This window comes from Platichthys flesus, chromosome 11 (genome assembly GCF_949316205.1).
Source record: "Platichthys flesus chromosome 11, fPlaFle2.1, whole genome shotgun sequence".
In the NCBI taxonomy this organism is placed as follows: domain Eukaryota; kingdom Metazoa; phylum Chordata; class Actinopteri; order Pleuronectiformes; family Pleuronectidae; genus Platichthys; species Platichthys flesus.
Window position 1 is genome coordinate 24,968,138 of NC_084955.1, and position 26,477 is coordinate 24,994,614.

Genomic DNA, 26,477 nt, shown 5'->3' on the forward strand with positions numbered 1-26,477 from the left:
ATACATAAAAAAAAATAGCTTAACTGTTGAAGATCATACAAATATAATTTTGCATAGGTTATACTACTACAACAAAACGGTATTGCCAATCAGCCGATTCGGCTCACAGATGATCAGTGATCAGAGGGAACAAACCACAGACCATCCGTACTACAAACAATGAAATCCAGAACTTTCAGTAAAATAATTTGTTGTGCATTCTTAAGACTACATAATTTAGCAAATTAACATGCAGTGGATCCCAATATACAGCTTTTAAATTTATGAAATGAGCTCTTCTTTCTTAAGTGCTTTATAAACATTAATCTAAGCCATACCTTAGGTTTGCCAGGCGTTGAGAAGCCTCCGATACTGGAGAGGTGTGATGTTCATATATTCCTGCCTGATGAAGCGCTGGTCAGATTTGGACTGGGTTTTGGTACTGGTTGACACTCTGTCTCACCACCAACAGAGATTGTCGGATGTCCTCCTCTATGGTCCTCCCCCAGTACTGACATGTCAGTATATATCTGGGAGGTAGTGGTGAAATATAATCACTGCTGTGCCATGCAGCTTGTACACCATTAATGGAAAATAATCAAGGACATCTTCTTGCTTAACACACTTGTAGTTTGAGCCCTGGACATCTGTTAGACTGTGAATACTAAAACCAGCCAGTTCAACATCCAACTGCCACCCCACCATAAAGAAGACAAGATGAACGACAAATTCAGTTTTCAAATTGTTCAAACACGTCTTAGCTACAATTATGGGAAATTGAAGTTACCGACTAGAATTAGCGCGCTAGAGTTAGCATGCTAGCTTTAGCCCGATGTTAATGAGCTTAACTACTCCTCTCATAACGAAGCATCCTGGTAGGGCATACGAGCTTTTCAATTTTAAATGGCATTGATTCACTTCAAGTCATTCACTTCGATAAGTTGTCATTTTAGTAACTGCAAACAATAGCATTGGTTTAATAAAGATCTCAACAATGATTTTACAATGACATCCTAACAAAGTTGAAGCCTACATAAATGTTGAACGTGATTAATATTCAACTTACGTATTACGTAGTGGCTGCACACGGCTGCTGCTCCCATGCTCCTCTGCTCTCATGTCAAGGTCCTCTTCCATACGCAATCGATATCAACAGTATTTAACAGTAACATCTACGGTCAGAATACAACCTGCCTTCATTTTACAATGTGTTCATACGAAAAAAATGCTGTCAGCTACTGTAATTATATTTGGCCCGTGATGCATTACGATATACAGATAAACTTCGTAGAACGACGGAACAAGAAATTACTGTATAATTTTACTGTAGAAACTACAGCGATTTGTTAGTGAACCGAAGGCCAACTTCAGGATTATTAATGAAAATGAATATAACCAATTTAAGAAGTACTGCAAGTTAAAACTGCAAAGTAAAGATTTACTGCATTATGTAAAGATATATCGGTGTCAGTGTCTCCACTTTTTTTTAAAACGTAAAATTAATGAAGAAAACCACTGTGGTGAGGAACGTGATAAACCACTCTGACCAGTTTCACATGATAAGTTTGACTGACACCAGACTCGTGGTCGGAGTCTGCCATATGTGACATTGTAATTTAATGTTAAATAACGCTCATTATCCATCCCTGTGTGGTCTCTTACCATTAAAGACGTTAAATTAAAATAGGATACCTTACCAAGGGACATAGCCAGACCGTAGCCTACCTGATGCTCATGAACGCACTAGGCTGGAGCAAACCGCATAGTAGATATGATCAATTTGACAGGTCATAAAGTCAGGAGAAGAAGTCGTGTGCTTTTAGCTTAATGTGCTTTTGAGATAAAAACATCTACATCTAAAAGAAACATCACGGTCAGTTATGCCACTGAAAAAAAGGCCACCGTCGCCGACTTCATATTCGGCCCAGACAAGTTTCGGGTTTACAGCAAAAAACAAAAAATAGAAGATTTAGGTTCAGAAAATATGGGGCTAGCCACAGCTAGTCACCCACTAGTGCTACTGATGCCGTGACCGAGGCAGAGTACGTTGTGGCTACAAGTCATCATGATGTTGCTGCTGGGGCACTTACCAATGAGGACGTCGAGGAGGAATTGGACGGAGATGAAGAGCCTGGGGAGGCGGGGTCCGGAACCGATATGATGGAGCTGGAACACCGCCACCTTCCTAAGAACTGGGGACTCAGTCAGTGGCGATCGTGGAAAGGAGACAAATCCATGGCTGTGTGAAAGTGAGATTGGTCTTGTGTTGCTCCGTGAGAAAAAGATTGGGATTATTCATTTCTGCCAGATAGTGCATTTCCCCTGTGTTCAAGTTTAAGACGACGACATTCATGTTGTATCGTCTTCACATGAGTTACATTTTGCATTGTCATTGCATTGGGAAATTGTGAATGACAAGACTAAATCTTTTGTTCTATTTCTTTGTATTTGGAAATTGATATAAATATATATGGACTATTACATTCAATAATATATTGAAATTAATTAAAATAAATCAATTTCTGTACAATAATGTCTCTGTCTGTTGTGTGCGTTTGTCAAGTTATATACAGCCTATGCCTAACGTGCCCATAATTGTATAGCCTTGGTAGGCAATGTGCGCAGTGCGCCAACTTTTTTATGAGCTAGAGACCCCCTTAGAGACAAAAAGATAATTGGAACCCTGGTTACGTATGTCCCCATGGTCGTATGTAAGAACTAACATACAACAGGTCTCACCTGTTCTTCACCAGCCAGTGGTCCAACCAGCTCTGAGACCTGTAGCCCACATCCAACACCCCGTGGTTCACATGCTGGGAGCAGCTCGGGTCGTTGTACACTCCTGATTTCAATTGACTCATATATTCTATATGTATTGCAAATAAAGTGACTGGGGAAAAAAATCTAGGTCAAGTCTACTTTTTATACTGTGTGTTAAGATATAGAGACTGTGTGCGTGTGTTATTTGTAACCAGCTTGTTCTCATGTTGATGGGAACCAAATCTGTTAAAACACTGTCATCATGGGGACAATAAGTAAGTGCCCATAATGTAATCATTACATCTTAAGTGGAATATGTGTTTTAAGGTTAAGAATAAAGGTTTTGGTTAGGCTGTTGCAATGAATTTGAGTGTCAAAGTCTTAATAAGAATAGGGCTGCAAACCTCTATGTGTAGATGACTGTGTGGAATGTCCTGGTTGAACTATTCAGGGAGAGCTGAGAAAATGTGATGCTGTGTGAGCATTGGCACTAACCAAGGGAATCTTGAAATCTAGTTTTACTGAATTTAATCTGAATATTTGACTCTTGTAGCTGCTGAACACATTCCTGTGGTACTTTCTGCAACTGAAACCAAATATTGTTCCCAACACATTCTCTTAGATTAATTGTTGACCTTCAGAACCTAATCATGACCTGGCTATCTTCAGAGAACAATGTTCATGATAAAAAGTACTCCAACCCTTTGTATTAAAGATTTATTTAAATAATGAATCAAGATACACTGATGATCACACACTTGTTTGATCAAGAGAAGAAATGAGGCTGTGTAAAATGATTCATGATTCCCACACTGGAGCTCTTTCTCTCTTCTTCATCTGTCTGTCCCAGCAGCGCCTCCCTCTGTCACTCTTTCTGTAGCCTTCAGTTTCTTGAAGAGAGTGATGAACATGCTGTTATCAAATCAGGTTGTTTGAAACTGACATTGACAGATGAACGATATATAGAGAAAAACTGCTGTTGTAACAAAAACATTAAACTCTGATCAGAATTCTCGATATTTTCAAAAGTATAAGTGTCTAGGCTTCATCGCATACTTTCTAACTCTTAAATACTTAAATCCTGAACTGGATCCTGGAAATGTTTTACTATAGTTCTCTATACATGAAATCAACAGGGACTGTCCTCACCATGGTCTTAGACCGCATGGCCTCCTGCTCTGAAATCAGTGCAGCTCTCTCCTTGTTCAGAGATGCATATTTCAGATTCAACTCCAATTCTCGAAGCTTTAAACTGAAACAGTCCAAAGGCAGGTTGACAGAGACCACAGCAGAGAAAGGGTGTACAAAAGCAAAATTCCACCAGTAAGCAAGTGTGTTCACCTGTTCTCTTCGGTGCACTGCTGAGGATCCAGCTCTTTAGCTACCCTCTCCTTTTTTTCAAGTGGCTTTATTCTCTTTATTACGTCCTCAACCTAAAAGTCAAATTCAGTTATGAGTATCTGCATTGATCATGGAGCAGTTAACACCTTAATGATAGAGCAGTGTAACAAGGCTTTTCAAAGTTTGAATTCTGGCATATATGATTGCTCAATGTTAAAGACAAAATTCCTCAATAAGGAACCCTTTATCAACTGATTAAGAATCTCACTCTTTTTCTCAGCAAAGATGAAATGAGAAGCTTGAGTCTACAGTCCCAAAAACACTCAAAAGTAAATACTGAGTCTCTCTGGTCCTTTATTAGTTATATTTAATAGTGACCTTTCCTCTTGATTATGTGTAACCCCTTTAATTGATTCATCACAATACAAGATTTGAAGCTTTTCTCAAACTATTACAATCTGTATCATGAGGGAGGTTTTTCTCTCCACAGAGGCCAAAGTGCAGCTCATTGCTGGAACTGTTGGGTTTCTCTTTAAAAGTTTAGGTCTTGACCTTATTTCTGTTATGGGGAGAGGCGGTGGTCTAGTGGCAGAAACTTGGACTATGGGCAGAGAAGGTCTCTGGTTCGTCTCTTGTTCGACTCCACGGAGAGACAACAAAAGACGAACCTGGATTGATCTGTCCAAAACACCAAGAGTCTCCCTACCCTGTCTAGTGCCCCTGAGCAAGGCACCTTACTCCCCCAACATCTGCTCCCCGAGCGCCGTACATGGTCGCTCACTGCTCTGTGTGTCCTGCACCAGATGGGTTAAATGCAGAGGTTACATTTCCCTACCTCCATGAGTGTGCCTGTGCATGTCTGTGCATGTGTTTGGGACTAATAAATGCATCTTAATCTTAATCTTAATGATTTGGTGAATAAGGGGGGACCGGGGTGACCCTGTCATGTAGTCACATAGGCCACCTTGAGCAGAGCGCTCTCAACCTGTGTCTCGCTGAGCTTCTCCTTCACCTGCCAAATGAGTCTCCTCCTCTCCTGCCTGCCCTCCTCCTGCTTCATTACGGCAAGGAGCTGCCGATCTCTTTCACAAATCTGAGCCGCCCGCATCCTCTGCCGTTCGTCAGCGAGGCGTTTATCCATCCCCCTCCTCAGGTCCCAGCAGTGTCTCTTCTCAGCCTGTGAGAACGCACACGTTAGCATCAGTGACAACACAAGAGCAGTAACCGACCGGTCTGTAGCAACCAAGGTGACTCTTAGCTTTGGTTCGCAAGCTAGGTCTTACCATGTTTGCAGTGACGTTGTTAAGTTTATTCCTCTCAATTCTGACACTCGTAAACCAGTTTATATCAATGAACTGGACTCGACTCTGAAGAGGAGTCCCAGTTAGTTCCCTGAGTGGTGTTTCAGATGTTAGAGCAGCTCCATCAGCCAATAGAAATGCAGTAGCTGCAGGGTTAAATCTTGGTAGCGGTAGCTCTTAGAGGTCAACAGAAACGGCCACTGATGTAAAGGCAGATGCCTTTGTTGCCACCCAGTTTAGAGGCAGCTGATTTTGGTGCATATACTAGACAACTGACAAACAAAGCTGTGCACAACAAACAGATACTGACCTATTCATTTAACCAAGTTTTATTCTCATGTCTTCAGTATTTATATGAATTCAGATAACTGCACATACTTCATCAGATTCCTGACCTGAAAATAACTGAGTGTGTATGAAATGATAGTGTTAGCGCCACCTACTGGATCAAGTCTCTCTCTCTTTTAAACCAGCCAGTCTCACTGGGTCTATCTCTCTCTCTCTCTCTGGGTCTCTCTCTCTCAAATTGCCTCTCTATCTGGAGTGGAGGTTTGGTTGCATACAAGTGGCTCATAATGATGGTTCACCACATCATGGTTTGCATAACAAATTTGTTCTGTATTTTTATTGTTTTATAGTATTAATATATTCATTCTTCTCTACAGGACTATGAGGATTTGTCACCAGGGCCGGTGCTAAAGGATAGTCACCTTAAATTTCCCTAAAGGTTTTGTGAATCCACTTCAAATCAAAATCAAAAATTGTTGATACAAAAAACACACTTTCCATTAATCAGCCACTACAAACACAGAGAATATTAATGTTTCACCAGTTTAATTAGTGACAAGCCCATTTCACTGTCTTACTTTACAGGAGTTGAACATTGGAGGAAACCTGCTAATTAGTTGCAGAGAGAAAGTATATGAAATTAAAGCTAGTTAGCTTAGCATTAAGACACAGAACAGCTGCAACGTCTTAAAGGTTCATTGCAGCAACAAAGAAACCATCCAGACTATCATTGTGTTGTCAAACCCAAACTTGTCATCACTTTTTGATTGGATTAAACAGAAGATATACGCATCATCGAAGGACTCAAGGTTTGTGTTACTGAAAATGCAGTTTCCATAAAATTTGAATCTGTCGGGCAGCACCGTGGTTAATAGTGTAGAGTTTGCATGTTCACCCCGAAGCGAGATTTCATCCAACTTCCTCCAACAGTCCACAGACGTACAACTGAAGTTAACTGGAGACTCTGAGTTGCCCGTAGTGTGAATGTGACAGTGAACGGTTGTTTGTCTCCTGACGTCTTGGTAAAGATGAATATTTGGCGTCAGTGGGAAATAAAAACACCAGAAGGAGGTTTGTTCTCTCCCGTGCACCATAACGTGAGTTTCCTACAGGCAGCTTGTAGATGCTACATCAACATGTGCACAGATATCTACCAGATACACAGGTATTGATTCCATTGATGATCACTGGTAACATGTAAAATCTGAATTGTCCACCACACCAATTTCCCACGTCAATGGTTTCCTTTCAGACAGCTTTAATGGCAGGTTAACAGCTGCTGGAGCAAAAATCACTTCTTCACCTCGACTGGGTCACAGGCACAGACGAGATGCTTACTGAGACTAAACCTACATATGGATCCAAACCTGTCTGAGCCTCAGCAGCGAACATACATTCCATTATTACAGATTTAAAAATCACACAAACACAAGACAGTGAGTTTCAGGGATGAGGTGTTTAGAGGAAAACTTTTAAATTCCACTTGGAGATATGTTTTTGTAAGAATACACCAAAGAGTGCTGGTACTTTTAGTATCACATTCCCATTAGTGGCTCTTACAGTAAAACATTTTCATTAAAAAATTTGCACAGAACAAAGAATTGAGTTTGATTATTAAAGATTTCTTTGTCTCTCTCCATGTTGCTACATGATGGGATAGCTGCAGTAACTCGCGATGCCACACTGGTTGTTCTTGTTGCGCGACATCTTGATGTAGCCCTGTTCTGCGAAGGACGTTCCCCAGCTGGAACGAAGAGAAGGGAGGAGAACACCACCAATTAAAAAAACATGCAAAGGACGAGCTTCCTGGGACTTTATGAGTAAATGTCATGTGATGAACATATGAACAGATGCAGACAAATCCTTCTTTACATGTTTTGTTAGTGATGGAAGCAGCATTTTCTTCATCTGATAATTAGACTACATCAGCTTGTCTTCATCTAAATGCACATTTAAAATCCTTGAGATGATTTGTTGTAAAACGTTAAGATCTGAGTTCATGTTAAAAATGTATTTTTTATGTATTAGTTAAGCTCATTAACTGAAAACATGAAAATTAAACAACAACAACGTAACTTCATCTTCGTTGTGACTCAAGCAGCTTGAATTTATAAGGTCGGCCCCGCCCACTTCTTCAACGCTGTGTCGTCAGGTGGAAATAAGATCCAGGTGAGTTAGAGACGATTTCACCACAGGAGATAAGACACTGGGATTTAGATTTATATATATATACCTGTATATATACCTGTATATATACATTTAAGGTAAAAAAAATATTTGATATCATATCATTATATCAGTGTGTTAAATGAAGACATAAACTGAAAATTCACAAGAAATCACATCAAACAACAGCTGTAAAATAAACCAAGTGGACTAATGCTGATTCTTGATTAATTATGATTTTTTTTTATACGTAAAATGTATTTGAAATACTCCAGAACAAGAACATGAATGATTAAATGCTGTTACTGTTCACAGCTATAGACATGCACCGAGGAGGAAGTGATGAAGAAAACCACTGTGGTGAGGAACGTGATAAACCACTCTGACCAGTTTCTCATGATAAGTTTGACTGACACCAGACTCGTGGTCGGAGTCAATCTCTGTTTCTAGAGAGCTAGAACAGCACATCCTGAATTCCCTGTTTCACTTCCTGATCAACCTCTGATGCATGGACAGAACCACAAGCAGGAACATACGTTACATATGTCCCCATGCTCATATATGTACGTGTTACGTGGAGCAGATGTGAAAAGGTCTCACCTGTTCTTCACCAGCCAGTAGTCCTGTCCGTTCTGAGACCCGTAGCCCACAGCCAACACCCCGTGGTTCACATGCTGGGAGCAGCTCGGGTCGTTGTACACTCCTGAAACGAGAGCAGTAAAGACTCACTAATAACAAGTACATCTCATTATCTAATTTCATACTTTATATATTTTTAGAGCATATTTGATCCAAATAAGAAATGTCGGGACAGATGAAGTCAGCAAACCGATCCAGTTAGGACATTCAGCTCCTGAGAGTCACACGATGTGGAACCTACCGCTATGCCAGAAACGAAACTTGGGCCTCGTGGCGTCGATGGCCACGGAGATGGGCCCGATGGTGGCGAGCGCCTGCTTCAGAACCCCCTCGTCGCCTTCAGGCAGGACGCTGAACTTGGAGCAGTTGGCGGCGCGGGAGGAGGGGCTGTAGCGGCACTGCTGATCCTGAAGTGAGAAGATCAAACTGATTCAAACAGAGTCCATGACACGGATTTTGGCCTGAGGCGTAAACGAACCCTCTAATCAGAGCACCACAACCACCAGGGGGCCATATTCAGACAAAACACCAACTTCATTTCCCTTCCACTGTTTGCGTTGTGGCTGATTTAACAAATTTTGTGGAATCCAGAAATAAAGTCAAAATATCCTGGATACAAACGCTGCCATCTTGTGTTGATGATGTCATTTGGAGCCAGACTTTAGACCTTAGATAATCACTCAGATTTACCAACGCAGCCATGTCCTGAGATTGAGATTCTTTAAGTGGTTAAATTGAAAGAGGGAATACATTTTAAATCCAAAATGTCAGTTGACATCTACGTGTTTAATTCTTCTCATAATCATTTAGAATGTTCCGCTTCTCGACAAGCGAGTCAGACGGGGAGTAAGTGAATTTCCACAGAGATGATTGTCGCTCATTAAGAAGCTGTTTCACTTCCACCAGAGTTTTTCTACTTTTGGGCTGAATTAGATCGACGACACGTCCTCGAGGCTGCAGCAGCAGATCTGTCCTCCTCCTCCTCCTCCTCCTCCTCCTCCTCCTCCTCCTCCTCCTCCACTCAGCAGCGAACCAGATGGAGCCTGGAGGACAAACATGTTGTCCGCTCCGATTAATTTATTGTTGCTCCAAAGAGACATTAACAGCCGACCACAGCCAAGTGAGGAGAGTGTTGCTGTCTGCAGCCTGGAGGGTTGTGCTTAACTTATTGTTTCTGCTCGTACACCCACACACTTTGTCTCACACAGGAATCCTCTCACCGTAAACCTGAGCTTGCACCGGTTCCCTACATGTGTACACTTTAAAAGAACATTAGGTTTGTATTTCTCCTGAACTGTGAAAACAGGACAGAGTCAAACAGAAATCAGATCTCAGTCCTGGATTGACCCAGCGTTTTGTGGATTATAATCTCTGTTGGCCGGTTAACTGATAGTGAAACTAATGATTCCGGCCACGTGTTTAAATACAGACGATATTTATTTAATAAATATATCTACAATACTCAGAAGAGCTCATACTTCTGCGAAGGTCACGTGATTGTCTGGTTCTCATCTTAGAAATAGAACAAAAAAGGAAGCGTTTTTAAGATCTCTGAATTATTCCCTGAAGAATTATTGATGACGTTGACGGACGCTTTATGAAGCAAACTTATTCGGTTCTCTTTCTGTTCCTCCACCAAGTTTGGTTTAGTAGTTTTTGCATGGGACGTTTTTCTTGACCCAAGAAAAAGCAGCTGAGGGAACAGTCGCACCACAAAGTTCATTTGGATGCTCAATGATTTGAAACATCTCCTTCTACTCACCTGTCCTCTGTACGGGTACGAGGCCTCTGAGTCGATGCCCTGGTTGTCGATGACGTACTGGAAGGCCTGGGTCATGAAGCCCCCGTTGCAGCCTTTGTTGCCGTATTTACTAGAACAGTCCACCAGGTTCTGGGGGCTGAGGTCCACCAGCTTCCCTGTGGTCTTGGCCAACTGGCCCTCGAGGGCCCCTGCAGCACTGAAGGCCCAGCAGGAGCCACATGAACCCTGGATCATGACAAGATGTGTTACTGTGACGTCAGATACACTCACGTCTACTCCCAGGTTCAAACTTATTCCTTAAACAAACTTCATTTAATAAAACTTAATAATAATATAATATTCTGCATCCGATTAGACACATTTACACACTTGGCAGCACAAGACGAGTTTGGAAAAGAGTTTAAGAGGTTAAAGAACTTTTGTCAATTATATTTAACTTGTTGTGAAATCAATACTCCAGAGTCTCTGGTTGAATGAAGCTCAATATCAGCTGTAATGTGTCAGTTCTGACATTATTTCTTGTTATAATATTTCAGACACAAGAAATAAATTTAAAATATCCTCTTCTGTTATTGACTTTTCACAAACTCACAGTGACATCAGTGACTAACTAAAGAAAAAGGTCACAGATTTATTTTGTTTCTTTGCCCATTAACCAACATCATCTTACTCCAAAACAGAGTTTTTTCAAATGTAAAACACTTTAAATCTAATACTATAATAATAATCCAATTAAATTTAACCTCTTCAGTGAAAACTGACAAAAAGGTCACAGTAAAAAAGGTTATTGACACATAAAGAATTAAAGATCTGAAAGTGTCTGGATGCATCAAAACCAAAAATTCAACACTAAAGTTAATACAATAGAGTCATAATAAATATTCATATTCATAAAGTACATTAAACTGACATAAAAATGTGCTAATGCTATTGTCAGAGAGTGGGTTATTATATATATAAATATGTGTGTGTTGGGTAACAGTGGTGGTGTCACGCCTCCTCTGCCAGTGGACGAGGTGAAACATTTGACAAACATGTGGTTGTGGTGACGTCTTCCTGTTTTAACAAGAAGCGATTTACAGAAATAAGGAACTGGGAGTTGCTGAATCTCTGTGGCTCCTCGCTGATGGAAACTCTGACTCTTCACCTGGTATTTGACGCTGGTGACAAAGCCTTGGCTTCTCCAGTCCACCGTGTCTGGAACATCAACACCTGACGTGCCCACGAAAGGAGATGGCGCCCTCTGGATGTGGGCAGGTGGAATGAGCGTGGCATACGACTGCATGATCTCCTCTGTTGTCTGTCAGGAAGTAGAGAACACAGCAGGAAACAGGAAGCGCTGAGGTCAAACCAAACCATCCAGATTCATTCGATTTCACTGTTGTGTTAAGGGCTGAAGCACTGAAAGCATCAATATCCTGGATGTGTGAAGCCAGAATAAACATCTGTTACATGTTAAACTGCTTTTCCTTCAGAAGTATATTACAGATGTGTATCGTCAGGTGGGAGGTAGTGGAAAACATATTAATCCCTCGGGGGTCCTTAGTTTGAATCATTGATAAATAAACGTGATGATGGTGAATCAATAACGATCAATGATCAGCTGTTTGGGGTTGAACGGCCTCGAAGCGAGTGTCTCACCAGGTCTCCCATGAAGTTCATACTCAGGTCGTAGGTGTGAAGCCCCATCGAGACCTCCAGGTTGTGCGTGTTAATGAGCATCAGGTTCTCCTCCCACAATTCCCGGCGGCGCACATCCTCCACCTCCACACGAGCACAAACAGATCAGTGCACGAGGTCAAACCGTGTTCCACTTCGTGATAAAAATGGATTTTACAAATCCGCAAACGCACAGATTTGATTTCCAGTCACAAGTAAAATCTGTGACCGAGCGTTTTCAACAAAGAGGAATCACCTCATCTGGATACGACTTCCCATGAGTCTTCTTCCACAGCTCCCAGTGGGCGTCCAGTCTGCCGTCCAGCACGGCGGCGGCCTGGACACACAGGCCCACGAGCAGCAGGCTCGCCAGCATCAGCCCTGTGGACACACACATTTATTATAGATATTAAAACAATTAGTATTAAATGTATCTATGTCTTTACATACTTTAAATATAATTCATATCTTAATTTTATTTTTTCCAAAGATATTCATTTAGCTCTATGCATTTATTGCTGTTATGATGTTTTTTTTTACCAGAACCTGAGACAAACAACTTCTCAGTTACGCAACTTTCCTAAATGAGGAAATACAAAAAGAAAAAACATATGATAGAATAACTTAATCTTCTTACAGTTATTATTATGAATAGTAGTATAATAACTATTATTTCTATTATAACGAATATGATTATTATTATTATAAGAAGTAGTAGTAGTAGTCTTAGTAAAAGTAGTAGAATCATTATAAGTAGTAGTAGTAGTAGTAGTAGTAGTAGAAGTAGTAGTAGTAGTATTCCCCTCCACAGTCGCACTGTGTCTCAGTGTTATATGATAATTAATAACTTTACCTGTTATAAAGTTATTATTTGTCTCGACACTAAAACGTGAAAACGAAAGTAAAACTTTAATTTCACACTTGATTCCTTTTTTAAATCGACAGGTAACGTTTCCGTGATGATCGAAGAGAAGCAGAATGTTTCAGTCAAGAGTTTAAAAGTTGAAACTTTCTCTCACCTTGTTTGTTCTGAATCTTCATCGTCGCGTGTGAGCGGAGAGATTTTCCTGCTCTATGATAAAGGAGAACAACGGGTCACATGGTCTGATTTCTTCTTCCTCTTCTTCCTCTTCCTCCTCTTTTCAAACACAGCACAGCTTCTCGTGTCTCTCACAGATTCACCTGAAGCTAAACCGAGAGGAATAAACACAATCATCTGTTTACCTGTTCCCTGAAAGACTCGAAACATAGAAACACCTGGAGAATGAGGATTTTAATGTATATTCACAGAACTGACTCAGTAGTGACCTCTAGAGGTTTCAACGTGAACAACATCTTACAAAACAGAATTATTCAAAATATTTTAATTTAAAACTGTTATTATGTGTCTGTTTTGCTTTGGTGTTTGTTTGTTTGTCAGCTGTTATCTTCTGTTCCACTAAATGTTTGAAATGTTTATTCTCAGATTAGAACCTTCTGATAAATTGTTTAACAGTGTAGAGGGTTTTTTAATCAGCCTCATTAAAATCAAACCATAACCAACATGTTTCCATGAAGCTGATTGTTGATGTGAAGCAGTTTCCTGTACGTCATTCAGACAGAATCAACCTCCATGACTCTGTTGATCTTTACCTTTCATAAATCTGTTATTAAATAATGGAAATAAATAAAGCTAGACTTAATCCCAGTGTCTTTGTGTGGAGCCAGTTTCAGATATTGTCTTCCATTGGTTCTTGAACATTACATTTATGATGGAATCTATAGTAGTTTTGTTCAAAAAAGAAGCATTTAATGTAAATGCCACTAAATTCAATTATAGGCGTTATATATTGTAAAAGTTTTGTTTGTTGTTATATTCACATATTAACTGCTGTTTACTGGCTTCATGTAGGTTTATTATTGTGTTTATCTAATGATTCAGGTTTAATTCATCAGTTTACTTCAGTTTACGTTCTGAAGATCTAGTTCAATTTCCACTTCTGGCTACTTGCTGACATCTTAGCTGTAATAAATACAAAACGGCAATAGTCCAACTCAAAATGAAACCTTTATTCAAGTTCATAGAAAAACATCAGTTTCCAGTTTAATCATAAACAGAAAAACGACAACAAAAGTGATTTGAAAGGTGAGAAGAGGAGGAGCCTCCATCGCCCAGCAATGTCTCCTCCTCACAAACTGATGAACTGAGGGAATCTGAGCGTTCACAGACGAACACTGTGGAGCTCGGTTTGTTCCCTGTGGGTCTGCGGATCGAACGAGACAGTTTCTAACATCACGTCCCCGGAGGTTTGTGTCGAGTTTCTTTCTGACGTCTGCTGCTCTGGAGATAAAACCTGAAAAAGACTTCAGGGCTTTAAAGTGCTTCAAATAACTGACGATAACCAAACGTCCTCAGTTCCACAGACGCCTGAATTCCAAGAGTCCAAAACATTTCACTTTGATTCCAGAGGAGATTCACTCTGGAAAAGTCCAATTCAAATTTAGAAAAAACATGTTTGTTGATAGAACTTAATTTTGTAAGTAACTAAGATTTGGGGAGGAGCTGTCTTCACGTGGTCCAATCAAAGCCCCTTCGTCCCCCTCCGTCCTCCTCTGAGCTCCGCCCCCTCACATGATGGGGTAGCTGGCGAGGTTGGCGATGCCGCAGAGGTTGTCCCGGTTCCGCGCCATCAGGATGTAGCCCTTGTTTCCCCAGGTGTCGCTCCAGCTGTGACGGAGAAGGAAGGAGAGAGAAGTGAGAGAGGGGCGAGCAGCGGTTCCACCTGGTCAGTTTGTCGTGGACGTGGTCGACAGAAGCATCAGGTCACATGACAGGTGACGCGTCCCACCTGTTCTTGACGATCCAGTACTTCTTCCCCTTGGAGCTGATGCCGTATCCGACCGCCAGCACGGCGTGGTTGATGTCGTCTTTGTTGCAGTTGCGGTCGTAGTAAACACCTGAGAACACAACACAGGAGGAGGAGGAGGAGGAGGAGGAGGAGGAGGAGGAGGAGGAGGAGGAGGAGGAGGAGGAGAGACCCTGAGCTCAGACCGATTCTTTAAAGTCAACTTCTTAAATAAATGTATCTGCTAAGAAACCAAACTTGTTGTTAAAGGTTCACTGTGTAGGATATAGTGACACCTAGAGGTGAAGTGTCACGTTGCAGCTGAATGCCCCTTAAAAAAAATAGGGAACCATTTTAATTGAAGTAATGGACGTGTGAGCCGGTGTGTGGTTGGTTCCCTGACCTCTCTGGTAGAACTGGAAGCCCCTCTGTGTGGCGTCGATGCCGACAGACACTGGACCCACTTTGAACAGAGCCACAGCCAGAGCGTGCTCATCGCCCACGGGCACTTCCTTAAAGCCTTTGCACTGGGCCGCCATTCCGGTGGCGTTGTAACGGCACGACTCGTCCTGCAGACGAGAGCAGAGAGAATATCAGGTTCTAGTTTCTCTGTTTTCACTGGGAAAGGAAATGGACGAGGATCGAACCAGTCCGGTGTGTCCTTGCGACCCGCTCACCTCTCCGACGTACGGGTACGCCTCCTCCGAGTCGATGCCTCCGTTCTCCTGGACGTACTGGAAGGCTTTGGTCATGTATCCTCCTCCGCAGCCGTCGTTCTCTGTGACGCAGTCCACCAGGTTCTGAGGACTGAGGTCCACCAGCTGACCCGTCTGCTTGGCCAACTGGCCCTCCAGGGCCCCGGCGGAGCTGAAGGCCCAGCAGGAGCCACAGGAGCCCTGTCAGGAAGGGGGGGGGGGGATATACATGTGAGCACCGTGTCTGTGGAATCCAGGTTTGTTTCTGTGTCACTGAACAAAAGAAACCAAAGTCTGAATGAAGGCTGGAAAGATGCAGCATGTTTGTTTCTCCACTAGAGGGCAGACTGTGACTGCAGAGGTGTGAGCGTTTACTCCAGCAACACAACTCTACACCCACACTAACAATACCTGCAGATCAGCGTGTCGAACACCAGGGGGAGACAGCGTCCACATGAACCTCATTGAAAAGCGTTATTTATATTACACAATAAATGTACCATCTTATAATAAATATTATTGTTGATTTTGATACTGTTATTATTTATTTACACTCTATTGCTACATTAAATATCTTACACAAAAATAACAAAGTAAAATACACATAATTGTGTCAAGTTTTCCCCCTCACAAGGTTTGAGTTTTCAAACAAAAAGGAAAGAACAATTATAAATGTTGTGCTGATAATTAAGAAAATGTACAAATTAAGAAACACTAACACTAGAGCTTAGACTCTGATAATAACACAACGTGCCTGTGAGCACAAAGCAAGGCCCTTTCTCTAAATCTCACCCGGGTCACATGATGCAGCTGGAGAACAAGGTGTTGGAGGATTTTTAAGAATGAATGAATGAATAAAGGGTTTTTACTGCTGACTCACTTAATGATGATGACATCATGAGAGCAGCAGCATCAAAAGGTACATTTCCCCTAATCCCATAAAAAACTTCATCACGTGCTCAAAGTCAACAGGAAGTTCAATCTGTAACAAACTTCAGTTACAGGAATCAGAACTTCCTCTATTGACCAGAGGCTGTTTCACTTTCGACTCCTCAGATGACTCAGTGATTTGAGTTGGACCTGCTGAGGTGACGAGGGTTAAAAAGGCCTTCGTCACATGATCTGGTTTCTCTTTAGCTTACTCTGGGCAGTTTTCACTTCCCTGTTCTTTAAATAAACTGTGTTTCATTATAAATGTCTGGTTAATGTTCTGTAAATTGTCTTAGTATTCTTAGTATTGTCATTGGATAAACTCATTTCACATTATCATTTTTTTCACATTTTAAGTTTATACATTGTTATTTTGGCCTTTTAACCTAAAATCAAAGGGTTTTTTCTCCAGAAAAACAACCAAATCCATCAGTTTTTCAAACGGTGGATGTTTGATAAGATCGTGTTTGTCCGTCTCACCTGGTTCTTCACCGGGGTCACCATGCCCTTCTTGCGGTAGTCGACAAATTTGGGGAGTTTGGACACCTTGTCGTCCAGAGCCATGGTGAAGCTGCGCTCGCGCTCCAGAGGGACCAGCAGGCCGGTCATCTTCTCAGCCACCTCCTCTGACGTCTGCGTGAACACAGGTCATGTTTTCATCAGACTCAGATAATGTGCAACAGCAGGTTTGAATCTCTGGGATTCAACCACCAGGGGCCACCAGAGGTCAAAGGTTACACGTTATGACACGCTGACAGAAGATGGGTTGAAAATGTTTTTGGGGAAAGAACGAGAGAAGATTTATTTTTAGATGCAAGAACAATTCAGAGACGATTTGCAGGACGGAGGATTTGATTCTGACAGAGGATGAAAAGTATTTTATGAAGAAATGAGTTTAACTCAGTTTAGTGAAATCTCGTGATTCCTCCTGCACCAACAATAGAAAAGCTCCAACAAGTTTGAGTTTTATAAAAGTTCTCCGGTGCTTTGATGACACGTCGCTCTCTAAACCAAAAGGCCACTAATGGAAGAAACTCCCGCCATCTGTTCATTTCTCTCATTTCACTTCAACACGTCCTTCCTTTCGGAGCCACCTGTTCTCAAACTGACATGAAATCCTCCATTTAACTCGTGTGCTCGTGTTCCTGACGCCTGATGAATGAGCCCAAACAACGTGAGCTTGTCTCACAGCGTCCTCCAGAAGAGGATCATTAACTTCGGCTCATATTAGTTTTTTTTCCCGATGAGAAGAAAGAGAAACCGAGTCGACAGCAGCGGAGGAGGAGAAACGGTGAATATCTGAGATTAGGATCAGATTTTTTACGAACACGTCCCCGGAGACGAGACACGTTTAGTTTGATGTGTGAGGCGTGAGACGCTGGTGTGAAGAGGACGTGAAGCTAATGGAGGCTGTTTGCAGACAAACCAGTTATCACTCGTTAGAGCTGCTAACGATCTTCAGGTCGCTCAGAGTGAAGCTGAATCTACAGATCAACAGGAAATCAATCAGCAATAAGCTTCTTATTATTGATAGTCTGATCAGTTGTTTAAAATGAATACCAAAGAGTTTTATTAAATCAAATAATTTCACATTTCTCTTTGATTCTCTTTTTTAATGCTTCTTCTTTGTCTTCTGTCTCTTTGTCAGTTTGTCCTGACGCCTGCAATGTTTGATGTAAAACACTTGAATTGACTTACGAATACTGTACGAATAAACGTTTCTGTTTTATTTTGAAACCTGTGCAGTTTCAACATCTGTCCGTGTGCAAACATGTTACATGCAGCTTGTTTACATAGTATATTTTATTGCTGTTATATTTCTCTGATTATTTGGCTCAGATTATCTTATCTCATCTTATTTTAACTTATCTTATCTTATGTCATAAAGTGAAACTCTGGAGGAAGGAGGAAACTAAATAAGTTTCCCCACAAAGAACACAGAGCATGTAAATCTATAATAAAACAATGATTTGATAGTAGTTATGTGTTAACAGCTCACACGGCTTTATGATTATACTTCTTTTCCTACTTGATTAACCTGAGACAGACGTGGAGGCTCCACAGCAGCTGCACTGAGCCAATGATCTCATGGATAACAACCCAGAACAGTGGAGACTGGTTTTATTCTTGTATGAAACTGGTGAGAGGCAGGGGGGATGAGGGTTTTGACCTCATCTCCACATGGATCAGAGTCGTACTCACCATGTCTCCCAGGTGGTTCATCCCCATCTCGTACGAGTGGAGTCCCAGTGCTGCCTCCTCGTTGTGGGCTGCGATCATTCTCATGTTCTTGTCCCAGACGGCCCGGCGGATCCCCTCCTCACCCTGACACACACACACACAAGAGCAAAATGAATGGATGTGTTCTTCACAGCTCCACAGATCAAGGGTATCTGTTTGAGAAGCTTCAGATTTGCATCCCTCTGATGCAGCGAAATACGAAACAAGATCTGGAATAAATGAATAAGTGATCTCAGAATAATTCCCAATTTACAAGTTGACAGATTCACCTGAAGGCATCATTAAACCCCAGAGGATTATGGGATCATGAAGACGTACTGAAGTCTGCATTTCTTTAGGATGTAATAAAGTTCTGGCTTCATAAAGAGGCCGTGAAATATCAGAGAATATTCTCCTAGAGTCAAACTGAAGTTTTATTTAACTCGTGCACCGACACCTGACAGCTGAGAGAAATCAATCTGGACAAATAGGGCAAATTTACATTTTAATTAGTGAAAAAAAAAAGAGGAGGAAGCTGTGGTAGTGCCCCACTTCATTAACTGGGACAGTTAAACTGGTGCAGGTTACCAGGTCCCCCTCGAGCTGCTTGTGTAGTTACTGCAACACGACTGTCCAGAGCAATTATTGTCTCTGACAGAGTTTTTACATCCAGTCAGAGGCTGAACTGCAGTTAAACACATTCACATGATGTCAGTGCTGCTTAAAGTCTCAATGTAGGATTTAATTGAGTCAATTGCTCGGTCGGTTGGTTCCCTGAAAAACAGCCGAGCTTCAGATCCAAGGTCTTAAAACCCACTGGAGAGACTTCCATCATTGTTTCTGTCGTGTTTCACTCCCACTAATGGAAAATGCAAATTGTGCACGAAGTCAGATTCTATTACTGAGAGGAACCGATGGAGGGAGAGTGATTCAAATCACCAGGAGAGAGAAGGAGAGACAAAGAATAATCTGTTCCTCTGACTGCAACCGCACATCGTGAGCATATGAACCCACACACGTTCAAACGTCCACACAAACTGCACTGGGGATAAAGTGCACACACACACACACGCACACACACTCACACACACACACATACATCACACACTGCAGCTGTGGAGAGCTGACCTCTGGCTGGAGGCGAAGAAAGCAGATGTTTAACACCAGCTAAACTGTGTTTGTTTCCTTTTTCACAGACAGGAAGGAAAACACATGAAGAGGAAGAGGAAGAGGAAGAGGAAGAGGAAGAGGAAGAGGAAGAGGAAGAGGAAGAGGAAGAGGAAGAGGAGAGGGTATTTTCCTCCGTCCCACTGAAATGTGGAACATCTATCAGGTCACGAATATACCTGGAAAGTGGAATCGAGACAGATGGAGTCAGAACAGAAGTTAAAATAAAGCAGGACGAGCACAATGAGAATGGACAGCAGTACGTCCTCCCAGTCCTCCCAGTCCTCAGCCAGTAACTCAGACAGGTTCATTTCCAAAAGGCTGCAAACTGAAGTTCCTGTTTATTTCTTTAATTTGCTCGAGGGAGGTTTGGTTCTTAGAGACAAACTAACCTAAAGTCACCAGGATGTTCAAGCTTCACTGCAGGTCAGAGTTCCAGAGAGAGAGCATGTGACCAGCATCACCACAGGTTCAAAACTGAGAGTTAAAATACAGCACTGGTCATTGAACCTCTATGATTATTAATTTAATTTCTCCGTTCCCGGAGGTTTCTTCCAGATAATGAGGAGGTTTTTCTCTCCAGGGTCGTCAGCGCTGCTCTTTGTAGAAACTGTCGTTTCTTCAAAGCTTCTTAAAGCCTTGAGATGATAAACATCATCATTTGAAAAAACAACCAGAGATTTAAAGCTGGTGTCAGTTTTCCAAGAGGAAGATGTGCTGAGTTTTTAGCAGAGTAAATATCCAGCAGACACAGAGCGACGGAGACACAGAGCGGACTCAGTCTGAAGAGAGCAGCTGCTAAACTGAGTCAGACGCAAACAGACAGTGAGTCAAACACAGAGACGTCCTCGCTGAGCGACTCGCCAGAGGACAGAGAGACAGGAGGGAACAAACAGAGCTGGAGACACGAGGGAACAAACAGAGCTGGAGACACGAGGCCGGAGCAGAAGAGGAGCTGGAATGAAACTCTTCCGTAATCTCGGTTATTCTCTGCTGCTCAACATTCCTGAATGTTGAATGAACTTTAACCCCTTGTGGACGAATGTCTCGGATTTGCCCCAAACCCCATTCCACTTTTAATGCTGCCAAGGTCACGATTGTGCCTGATGGTGCAAATACTACACATATCAAGGAAGGTATTGGAAGCATTCTGCCGCCATCTAGTGTTCGGAGTGGAAAATACATACTAGCCCCTTAGGACTGTGTAGCAAAATTATTTTGAGGTATTAAGCTGTATTTAAAATACTGTGATGATGGAACAGCAATGATTGTACAGAAACATATGTTGTTGTTCAATTTCAAGCAAAAGCTGCATCAATCTACATACCAGAGACTGGAAAATTTGTTAAATTAAGGTCATGCCCCATTATGCCTAATGTCGCTAATTTGCCTCACACCTTAATTTTATATCTGCTGTATATGCTATATTGAAATTAACAATCTCCAATTAATTTAGCATCTGTATTACAGCCAAAAACATGAATAACATTTTTTTTTATATAATTGGAAATTAATTAAGGCATTGAGTGGTTAAAGAACCTTTTATATCTTTAGGAATTTGCATCAGAAGTTTGAACAACAAACGTTTTGGTAAAAGAACCATTTGTTCTGTTCATGTGTTTCATGTTGGTATTGAAATATGAGGCTTCACCACAGATGCAGTTTATGATTCAGCACATGCAGTTCAGTCTCGGATCTGTCACTCATGCAGCCGTTCACTCACATTCATATCACTGAGGAACAGAAGTTTCAGTTTGGAGAAGAAGAAGAGAGGAAGAAGCTTTGTGGTTTCAGATATTAATATATTTCCCACAACATGTTGATGTGAAATGGTTCAGAATTTGAATTGAAGGTCAACTCGTGTTGTCATGATGATGTGTGAGGAAACAGAAGGGAGATGTCCGGGGGTGCTGATGGAGAACCGGACGGAGCACCACCGGTTTACACAATAAAGGCCCACGTTTGATTCTGGGATACTTGAGGCACATTTCACAAACAGGAGGAGAGAGTCCACTGACCAGGCCGTTGTATTCTCTCAGGTGTGTGATCTTCCACTCGTCCCACTGGGCGTCCAGGAAGTCTTCGTCCAGGTGGCTCAGAGCCGAGGCCGCAAGCAGCAGCACGCACACGCACGACAACATCCTGCAGGAGCAGCAACACACAACATCTCATGTTACAAACACAACACCAATACCCAGTACACCTACTACACACTACCTGCAGCCACACTATACTAACAGACGGATGTTGGCCAAGATTCAAACGGAAAATTGAACACTGAGCTTTGTTTTGACTCCGGCTATCAAAGCTTCTGATGTTTGCTTCATTGCATTTTAAAAAGTGTAAACAATTTCTTAAATGTTCACATTAACTTGACTGTGCGTGTGTGTCTGTCGGTTTATCGTCTCTCATCTGAAGGATGACGGAGCAGGAGGAAGGAGCTAGTTTATGTTTCTATCTGAACCTTCAAACAGCTGATTCTGGAGAAACGACTTTCAGAGTGACTCAGCACAAACATCTGCAGCTGCTGGTCACATGGAAACTGCTCAGGAGGAATTACTGAAGTCGTCTTTTCTGAGTTTTCTGCACAGACACATCTGGAGAAAATGAACATGTTCCATCTGAAGCCCGAGCACGAAGAATTCATCTAAACAAAACTTTGTTTTTTCGAAGTTTCAACTTTTTACTGTCGTGTGTAAGTTAAAACAAAGTCAATGAAAAGTATTTAAATTCAAATATAATTAAATTGGAAACATGTGTTTCCTATGTATATACTAATACTCACATATGTATAAGTTATTGCAGTTTGTCAGAGTTCCTCTCATCTGCGACTCATTCTCTTGACTTCAAAAACAAAGTTTTGCTGCAGTCTGAACTTGTTCTTTCCCTCCCTCAGTTTCCTGCCATCTGTTCTTCATCAGCTCTCCCTCTCACTTTGTTTCCAGTGAAGTTCACCTTTCTGCTGAGTCAAGCTGAACCGAACTGAAGCAGAAAACATCTTGTTTTTCTATTAACTGGTGTGATGAGCTGCTTCACGTTTCCTGCTTCCAGCAAAGACCCGACCGAGCAAAGCTTCAGATGATTTGAACTGAAGCTCTTGATTTAAATGTCACAGTCTGATGATCTGTGTGAAAATAGTTTACAGTTTAGAGGAAGTGGTTTGTGCCTGGTGCTGCACGAGTCGAGAGGTTTCTCCTGGTGAGGACTTCAGTCTGTTTCAGAACATTAACTGAGCAGAGTTACAGCTGCAGCCCCGACTCCCAGAAATCCTTCTATTGAGATGCAACTGGGTCAAAGATCTTTCTCTGATCCTCGTCTGTAAAAAGCTGATTTCTTTCATAACAGAAAACAGTACCTAGAATTTATCAGAGCCTGAGGTTTTAACTGGGAAGTTACTGGTTCCTAGTTCTGTATTGTTGCTGTTCAGCTCATGCATACGTTGGTTTAAAGTTAGTACAGTAGTTGTTCGCTCAAATGCACAAAACATAGTAAACCAGGATCAATAATAAGCAGTAAACTTTACCTTAAGTTCAAAGTCTGAGAGTTTGGTGAAGTCCTAGGTCTGGCGTCCTGCTCCTCTGCTGTGGAGTGGGTCCGTGTGTGAGCTTATATGAGCAGGATTTTGAGGAAGTTGGAGGGGAGCTCCAGGTCTGAGGAGGAGGGTGTAGTCTCCATGTAGGGGAATCACATCTGGTTGTACTCAGAGGATGAAGCTCTCTGCAGCAGATGATGTCAGGTGTCACGTTACATCGTCTGAGGGGAAGAGCTGACGGCTCAGGATCTGCTGCAGAGCTGCACAGCTGAATGAAAACCTCAAACATCATGTGTGATATTTATTAAACCATTAAAAACATAAACTTGAGTTTGTTCTTCGTTATGTTCGCATCTGTGGCCGGAGGCATCAGGTTTTAGGGTTTTCCATCATTGTTGTTCTTGTGAACACGACATCTCAAAAACGCCTCAAGTGAATCTTTTCAAATTTGGCTCTATGGCTCACTGGGACTCAAGGATGAGCTGATTGGATTGTGGAGGTTAAAGGTCAAGGATACGATGACCTAAAGCCCATCATACATGTGTGAAGGCAACATATCAGAATTCAAGGATGAACTGATTTGATTTTTTGGTGTAAAGCATAACTCAACATTTCATGAACTATTCATGACAAAATGTAGTAATTGAAGTGAATCCCCTTAAGTCTTTAAAGTCATTAAATTAAACTGAAACTTGAACGGTTGGTGGAGACGTACAATTACACGTATAAGTGCTTATTGTCTTTACATCACACATGAAACACGAGCACTTCCTCTTTGGTACAGGGAACAGAGAACATCACTAAGTTTATATTGTTATAAGCCACCAGGACTTGGAGTGGAAAAGCTGATTCATTCATACTTTAGTTTATTGTTACAGGCGTGTTTAAAACTCTAAATACATAAAAACCTTGTGTTCGAGCAGCTGCAGGACAAACACACACCTGAGAATAATCTAGAATATGAAGCTTTTATTTAATAATTATTCACTGACTCCTGCATATTGACCAGTCGTCGTTTTTATCACTTGACATTATAACAACATTTATGATTGATGGTTAAATGAACAGTCGGGCTCGTTGCGTGTGTCGGACGCAGACTCAACAAGCGTTTATATCTCATGAACATATATATCACGAGCATCGAGTGATTTGACGACACAAATGTCTTCGACATGATTATTTTTGTCTGGACTCACACTTCCTCATGTTGTTAGTCAACGTCCGTCAGGTCTGTGTGTAAATATGAACATGCCGTGTGACTCCTGCAGCCGTCAGAGTCACATGTTTAAATATAGGAGCATCGCGTGTACCTCATATGTTGAGTGATGCACGGCGTGTTCTGACTCGTTCATGTCACTGAACAGACGAACAGAAGCTGCTTGAGACGTTAACTGAAGGTTCCTCAGTCGAGCTCAGATCGCTGCCCAGGCTCAAAGGTTATGAGACAACTTTTAAATTTACCAGATCTGAACAAACTTGTTACTAAACTTAACTAATTACATGAACCTAATCATTTAATGTCATTATATCATCATAATATAATGGCCTCATTATGTAAATCTAACATTTTCTTTTAAAAAATATGTCCCTAATACTCCATTGTGAGTTTGATTATGTGTACGATTACCCCTGAGGATTGTGGGTAATGTAGTATTTATCCTTGATTTGATGAATAAAACATAAAAAAAAAAAAAAATCTGTTGATATCGTAACTTGTGGCTTCTACACGAGCAGATATAATAATTTCACAATCCCATGGTGAATCCACCTCGGATGGTTAAAACATTACGGCTGATATTTGAATTCTCTATTCAGAAAATCAAAAGGATTTTTATTTCCTGAATCACGTTGTTGAGGTCTTTAACGAGGTGATCTCCCACCACGTGGTTGTAGGACCAGTGTTGTCTCTATAGGGGGCAGAGTTTTACCCTTTTAGTTCCACCCCCCCCCCCCCCCCCCCCTCGTCTTTCCCTCAGTAATAAACCATTGTGTTGTACGTGTGGGTCAAAAGTTACAGAACTACAACGTCGTCAGCAACACAACATGAAGTGATGAGGATCACTAATGGAACCCTCGGCCTCTGAAGTCCGCAGCTTCCTCAAGGTCACGCGCCCCCCCCCCCGTATGCAGAGAACCCAGAGTGAAGATCTGTGGCGTGTTAAGTGCAGCAGCCTCGGCCTCTCATCGCTCAGAGCTCACTATCTGTCCCGTCCATCGATCTCCTCTCTCTCCTCTGAAGGCTCCACTCGCCCGGCTGCACCGGGCCGAGCGAGCGTCTTAAGCTGCTTTCAGACCCCCCCGCCCCCCCCGGTTCCTGTGTGGTCACTTTAGATAATGAGAGCGCTGGATGAGGGTGTCGGGCTGATCCATTATCCTGCTCCACCCTCCAATCTCAGCACCGGTGGTGAACATACCATCAGGCAGGAGGTCACGACCTGTGTGTGTGTGTGTGTGTGCGTGTGTGTGTGCGGCTGCTTGTGGTGATAGAGTTATAATCCAATATTCCGGACTGAGGCTGTTAGCGATGGTCGATGGCTCTATTTCTACCTGGAGTGTTCGAAAATCTATTAATATCTCTGTTTTATGTTTAACTGCGTCTCTGAACATATGGACGCCATTATCCCGGTGATGTCATCGATCCCTGGTGCTTACTCCGACATGTCGTCCAGGGCCCAGTTTCCTCTTCTTCATCTTCTTCTTGTTCGTCTTCGTCTTCTCCGTCCTCTTCTCTATTTCATCATCCTCTTGGTTATCTTCTTCTTTTACATCACCTGTTCCTCTTCTCCTTCCTCTTCTTCCCTGTGTGGTTGCCACATCTGTTCCCCATTCCGTCGCCCACCATCAAAACCACAAAACCGCAGGATCCCAGGATGCACTGCTCCGTCACGTGACCAACCTGCTGACTCAGACCAATCACGGGATGCAGGCCGCTGGCTATTAACGGAATGGCGAGGAGTGATCTTACGTCACAGCGGTGCGGCTCTGCAGAGGAAAAACCAATGACATCCCATCTTCTATATGCATCCCCCCGATCTATACCCCCCCCCCCCCCGGGGACACATTACCTGATTCTAACATCGCTCCTGTTGAAGCGAATCGAGTTTAAGCAGCAGGAACATCCGGGCTCATTCATAAGGAGACGGACAGAGGCTGTAGATCCTGATCTTCACTCGCTGCACTTCTCACTGACCAGTCCAGAGATCAGAGCGCCAG

The 26,477-nt window shown here is 42.1% G+C and overlaps 3 protein-coding genes across 4 annotated transcripts; all 3 read right to left on the reverse strand.

Moving 5' to 3' along the window:
- Window positions 1-3,448: 3,448 nt before the first annotated feature.
- LOC133964464 (meiosis-specific nuclear structural protein 1-like) lies at window positions 3,449-6,050 on the reverse strand. Its single transcript, XM_062398555.1, has 4 exons — window positions 5,093-6,050; window positions 4,081-4,172; window positions 3,889-3,991; window positions 3,449-3,629 (listed from the first exon to the last, which is right to left on the reverse strand). The coding sequence occupies exons 1-4, from the start codon at window positions 5,279-5,281 to the stop codon at window positions 3,573-3,575; spliced, it is 441 nt and encodes a 146-aa protein (XP_062254539.1). The 5' UTR covers window positions 5,282-6,050; the 3' UTR covers window positions 3,449-3,572.
- A 148-nt stretch (window positions 6,051-6,198) lies between these two features.
- ctss2.1 (cathepsin S, ortholog2, tandem duplicate 1) lies at window positions 6,199-13,071 on the reverse strand. Its single transcript, XM_062398551.1, has 8 exons — window positions 12,915-13,071; window positions 12,152-12,276; window positions 11,878-12,000; window positions 11,384-11,536; window positions 10,237-10,461; window positions 8,716-8,881; window positions 8,436-8,538; window positions 6,199-7,413 (listed from the first exon to the last, which is right to left on the reverse strand). Exons 1-8 carry the CDS (start codon window positions 12,934-12,936, stop codon window positions 7,314-7,316), a joined length of 1,017 nt encoding a protein of 338 aa, XP_062254535.1. The 5' UTR covers window positions 12,937-13,071; the 3' UTR covers window positions 6,199-7,313.
- An 852-nt stretch (window positions 13,072-13,923) lies between these two features.
- Window positions 13,924-23,409, reverse strand: ctsk (cathepsin K). Of its 2 annotated transcripts, none has more exons than XM_062398554.1 (8): window positions 23,256-23,409; window positions 21,751-21,874; window positions 18,548-18,670; window positions 16,826-16,978; window positions 15,398-15,616; window positions 15,124-15,289; window positions 14,724-14,832; window positions 13,924-14,602 (listed from the first exon to the last, which is right to left on the reverse strand). In XM_062398554.1, exons 2-8 carry the CDS (start codon window positions 21,871-21,873, stop codon window positions 14,503-14,505), a joined length of 993 nt encoding a protein of 330 aa, XP_062254538.1. In that variant the 5' UTR covers window position 21,874; window positions 23,256-23,409; the 3' UTR covers window positions 13,924-14,502. The 2 variants fall into 2 exon arrangements, with proteins under 2 accessions (XP_062254538.1, XP_062254537.1); XM_062398553.1 differs by lacking the exon at window positions 23,256-23,409 and adding an exon at window positions 22,518-22,642.
- Between the last annotated feature and the right edge of the window lie 3,068 nt (window positions 23,410-26,477).

Coding starts and splice junctions, on each gene's coding strand:
- ctsk (XM_062398553.1), bottom strand. Junction 16,979..18,547: donor TGAACCACCTGGGAGACATG/GTGAGTACGACT, acceptor GTGTTCACGCAG/ACGTCAGAGGAGGTGGCTGA. Junction 14,603..14,723: donor TACTGGATCGTCAAGAACAG/GTGGGACGCGTC, acceptor TCTCCGTCACAG/CTGGAGCGACACCTGGGGAA.
- LOC133964464 (XM_062398555.1), bottom strand. CDS start 5,281: ATGCTAACGTGTGCGTTCTCACAGGCTGAGAAGAGACACTGCTGGGAC. Junction 4,173..5,092: donor GGAGGAGACTCATTTGGCAG/GTGAAGGAGAAG, acceptor TTTGACTTTTAG/GTTGAGGACGTAATAAAGAG. Junction 3,630..3,888: donor CCATGCGGTCTAAGACCATG/GTGAGGACAGTC, acceptor ACTCTCTTCAAG/AAACTGAAGGCTACAGAAAG.
- ctss2.1 (XM_062398551.1), bottom strand. CDS start 12,936: ATGAAGATTCAGAACAAACAAG. Junction 12,001..12,151: donor GGAAGTCGTATCCAGATGAG/GTGATTCCTCTT, acceptor GCTCGTGTGGAG/GTGGAGGATGTGCGCCGCCG. Junction 8,539..8,715: donor GTTTCGTTTCTGGCATAGCG/GTAGGTTCCACA, acceptor CTCTCGTTTCAG/GAGTGTACAACGACCCGAGC.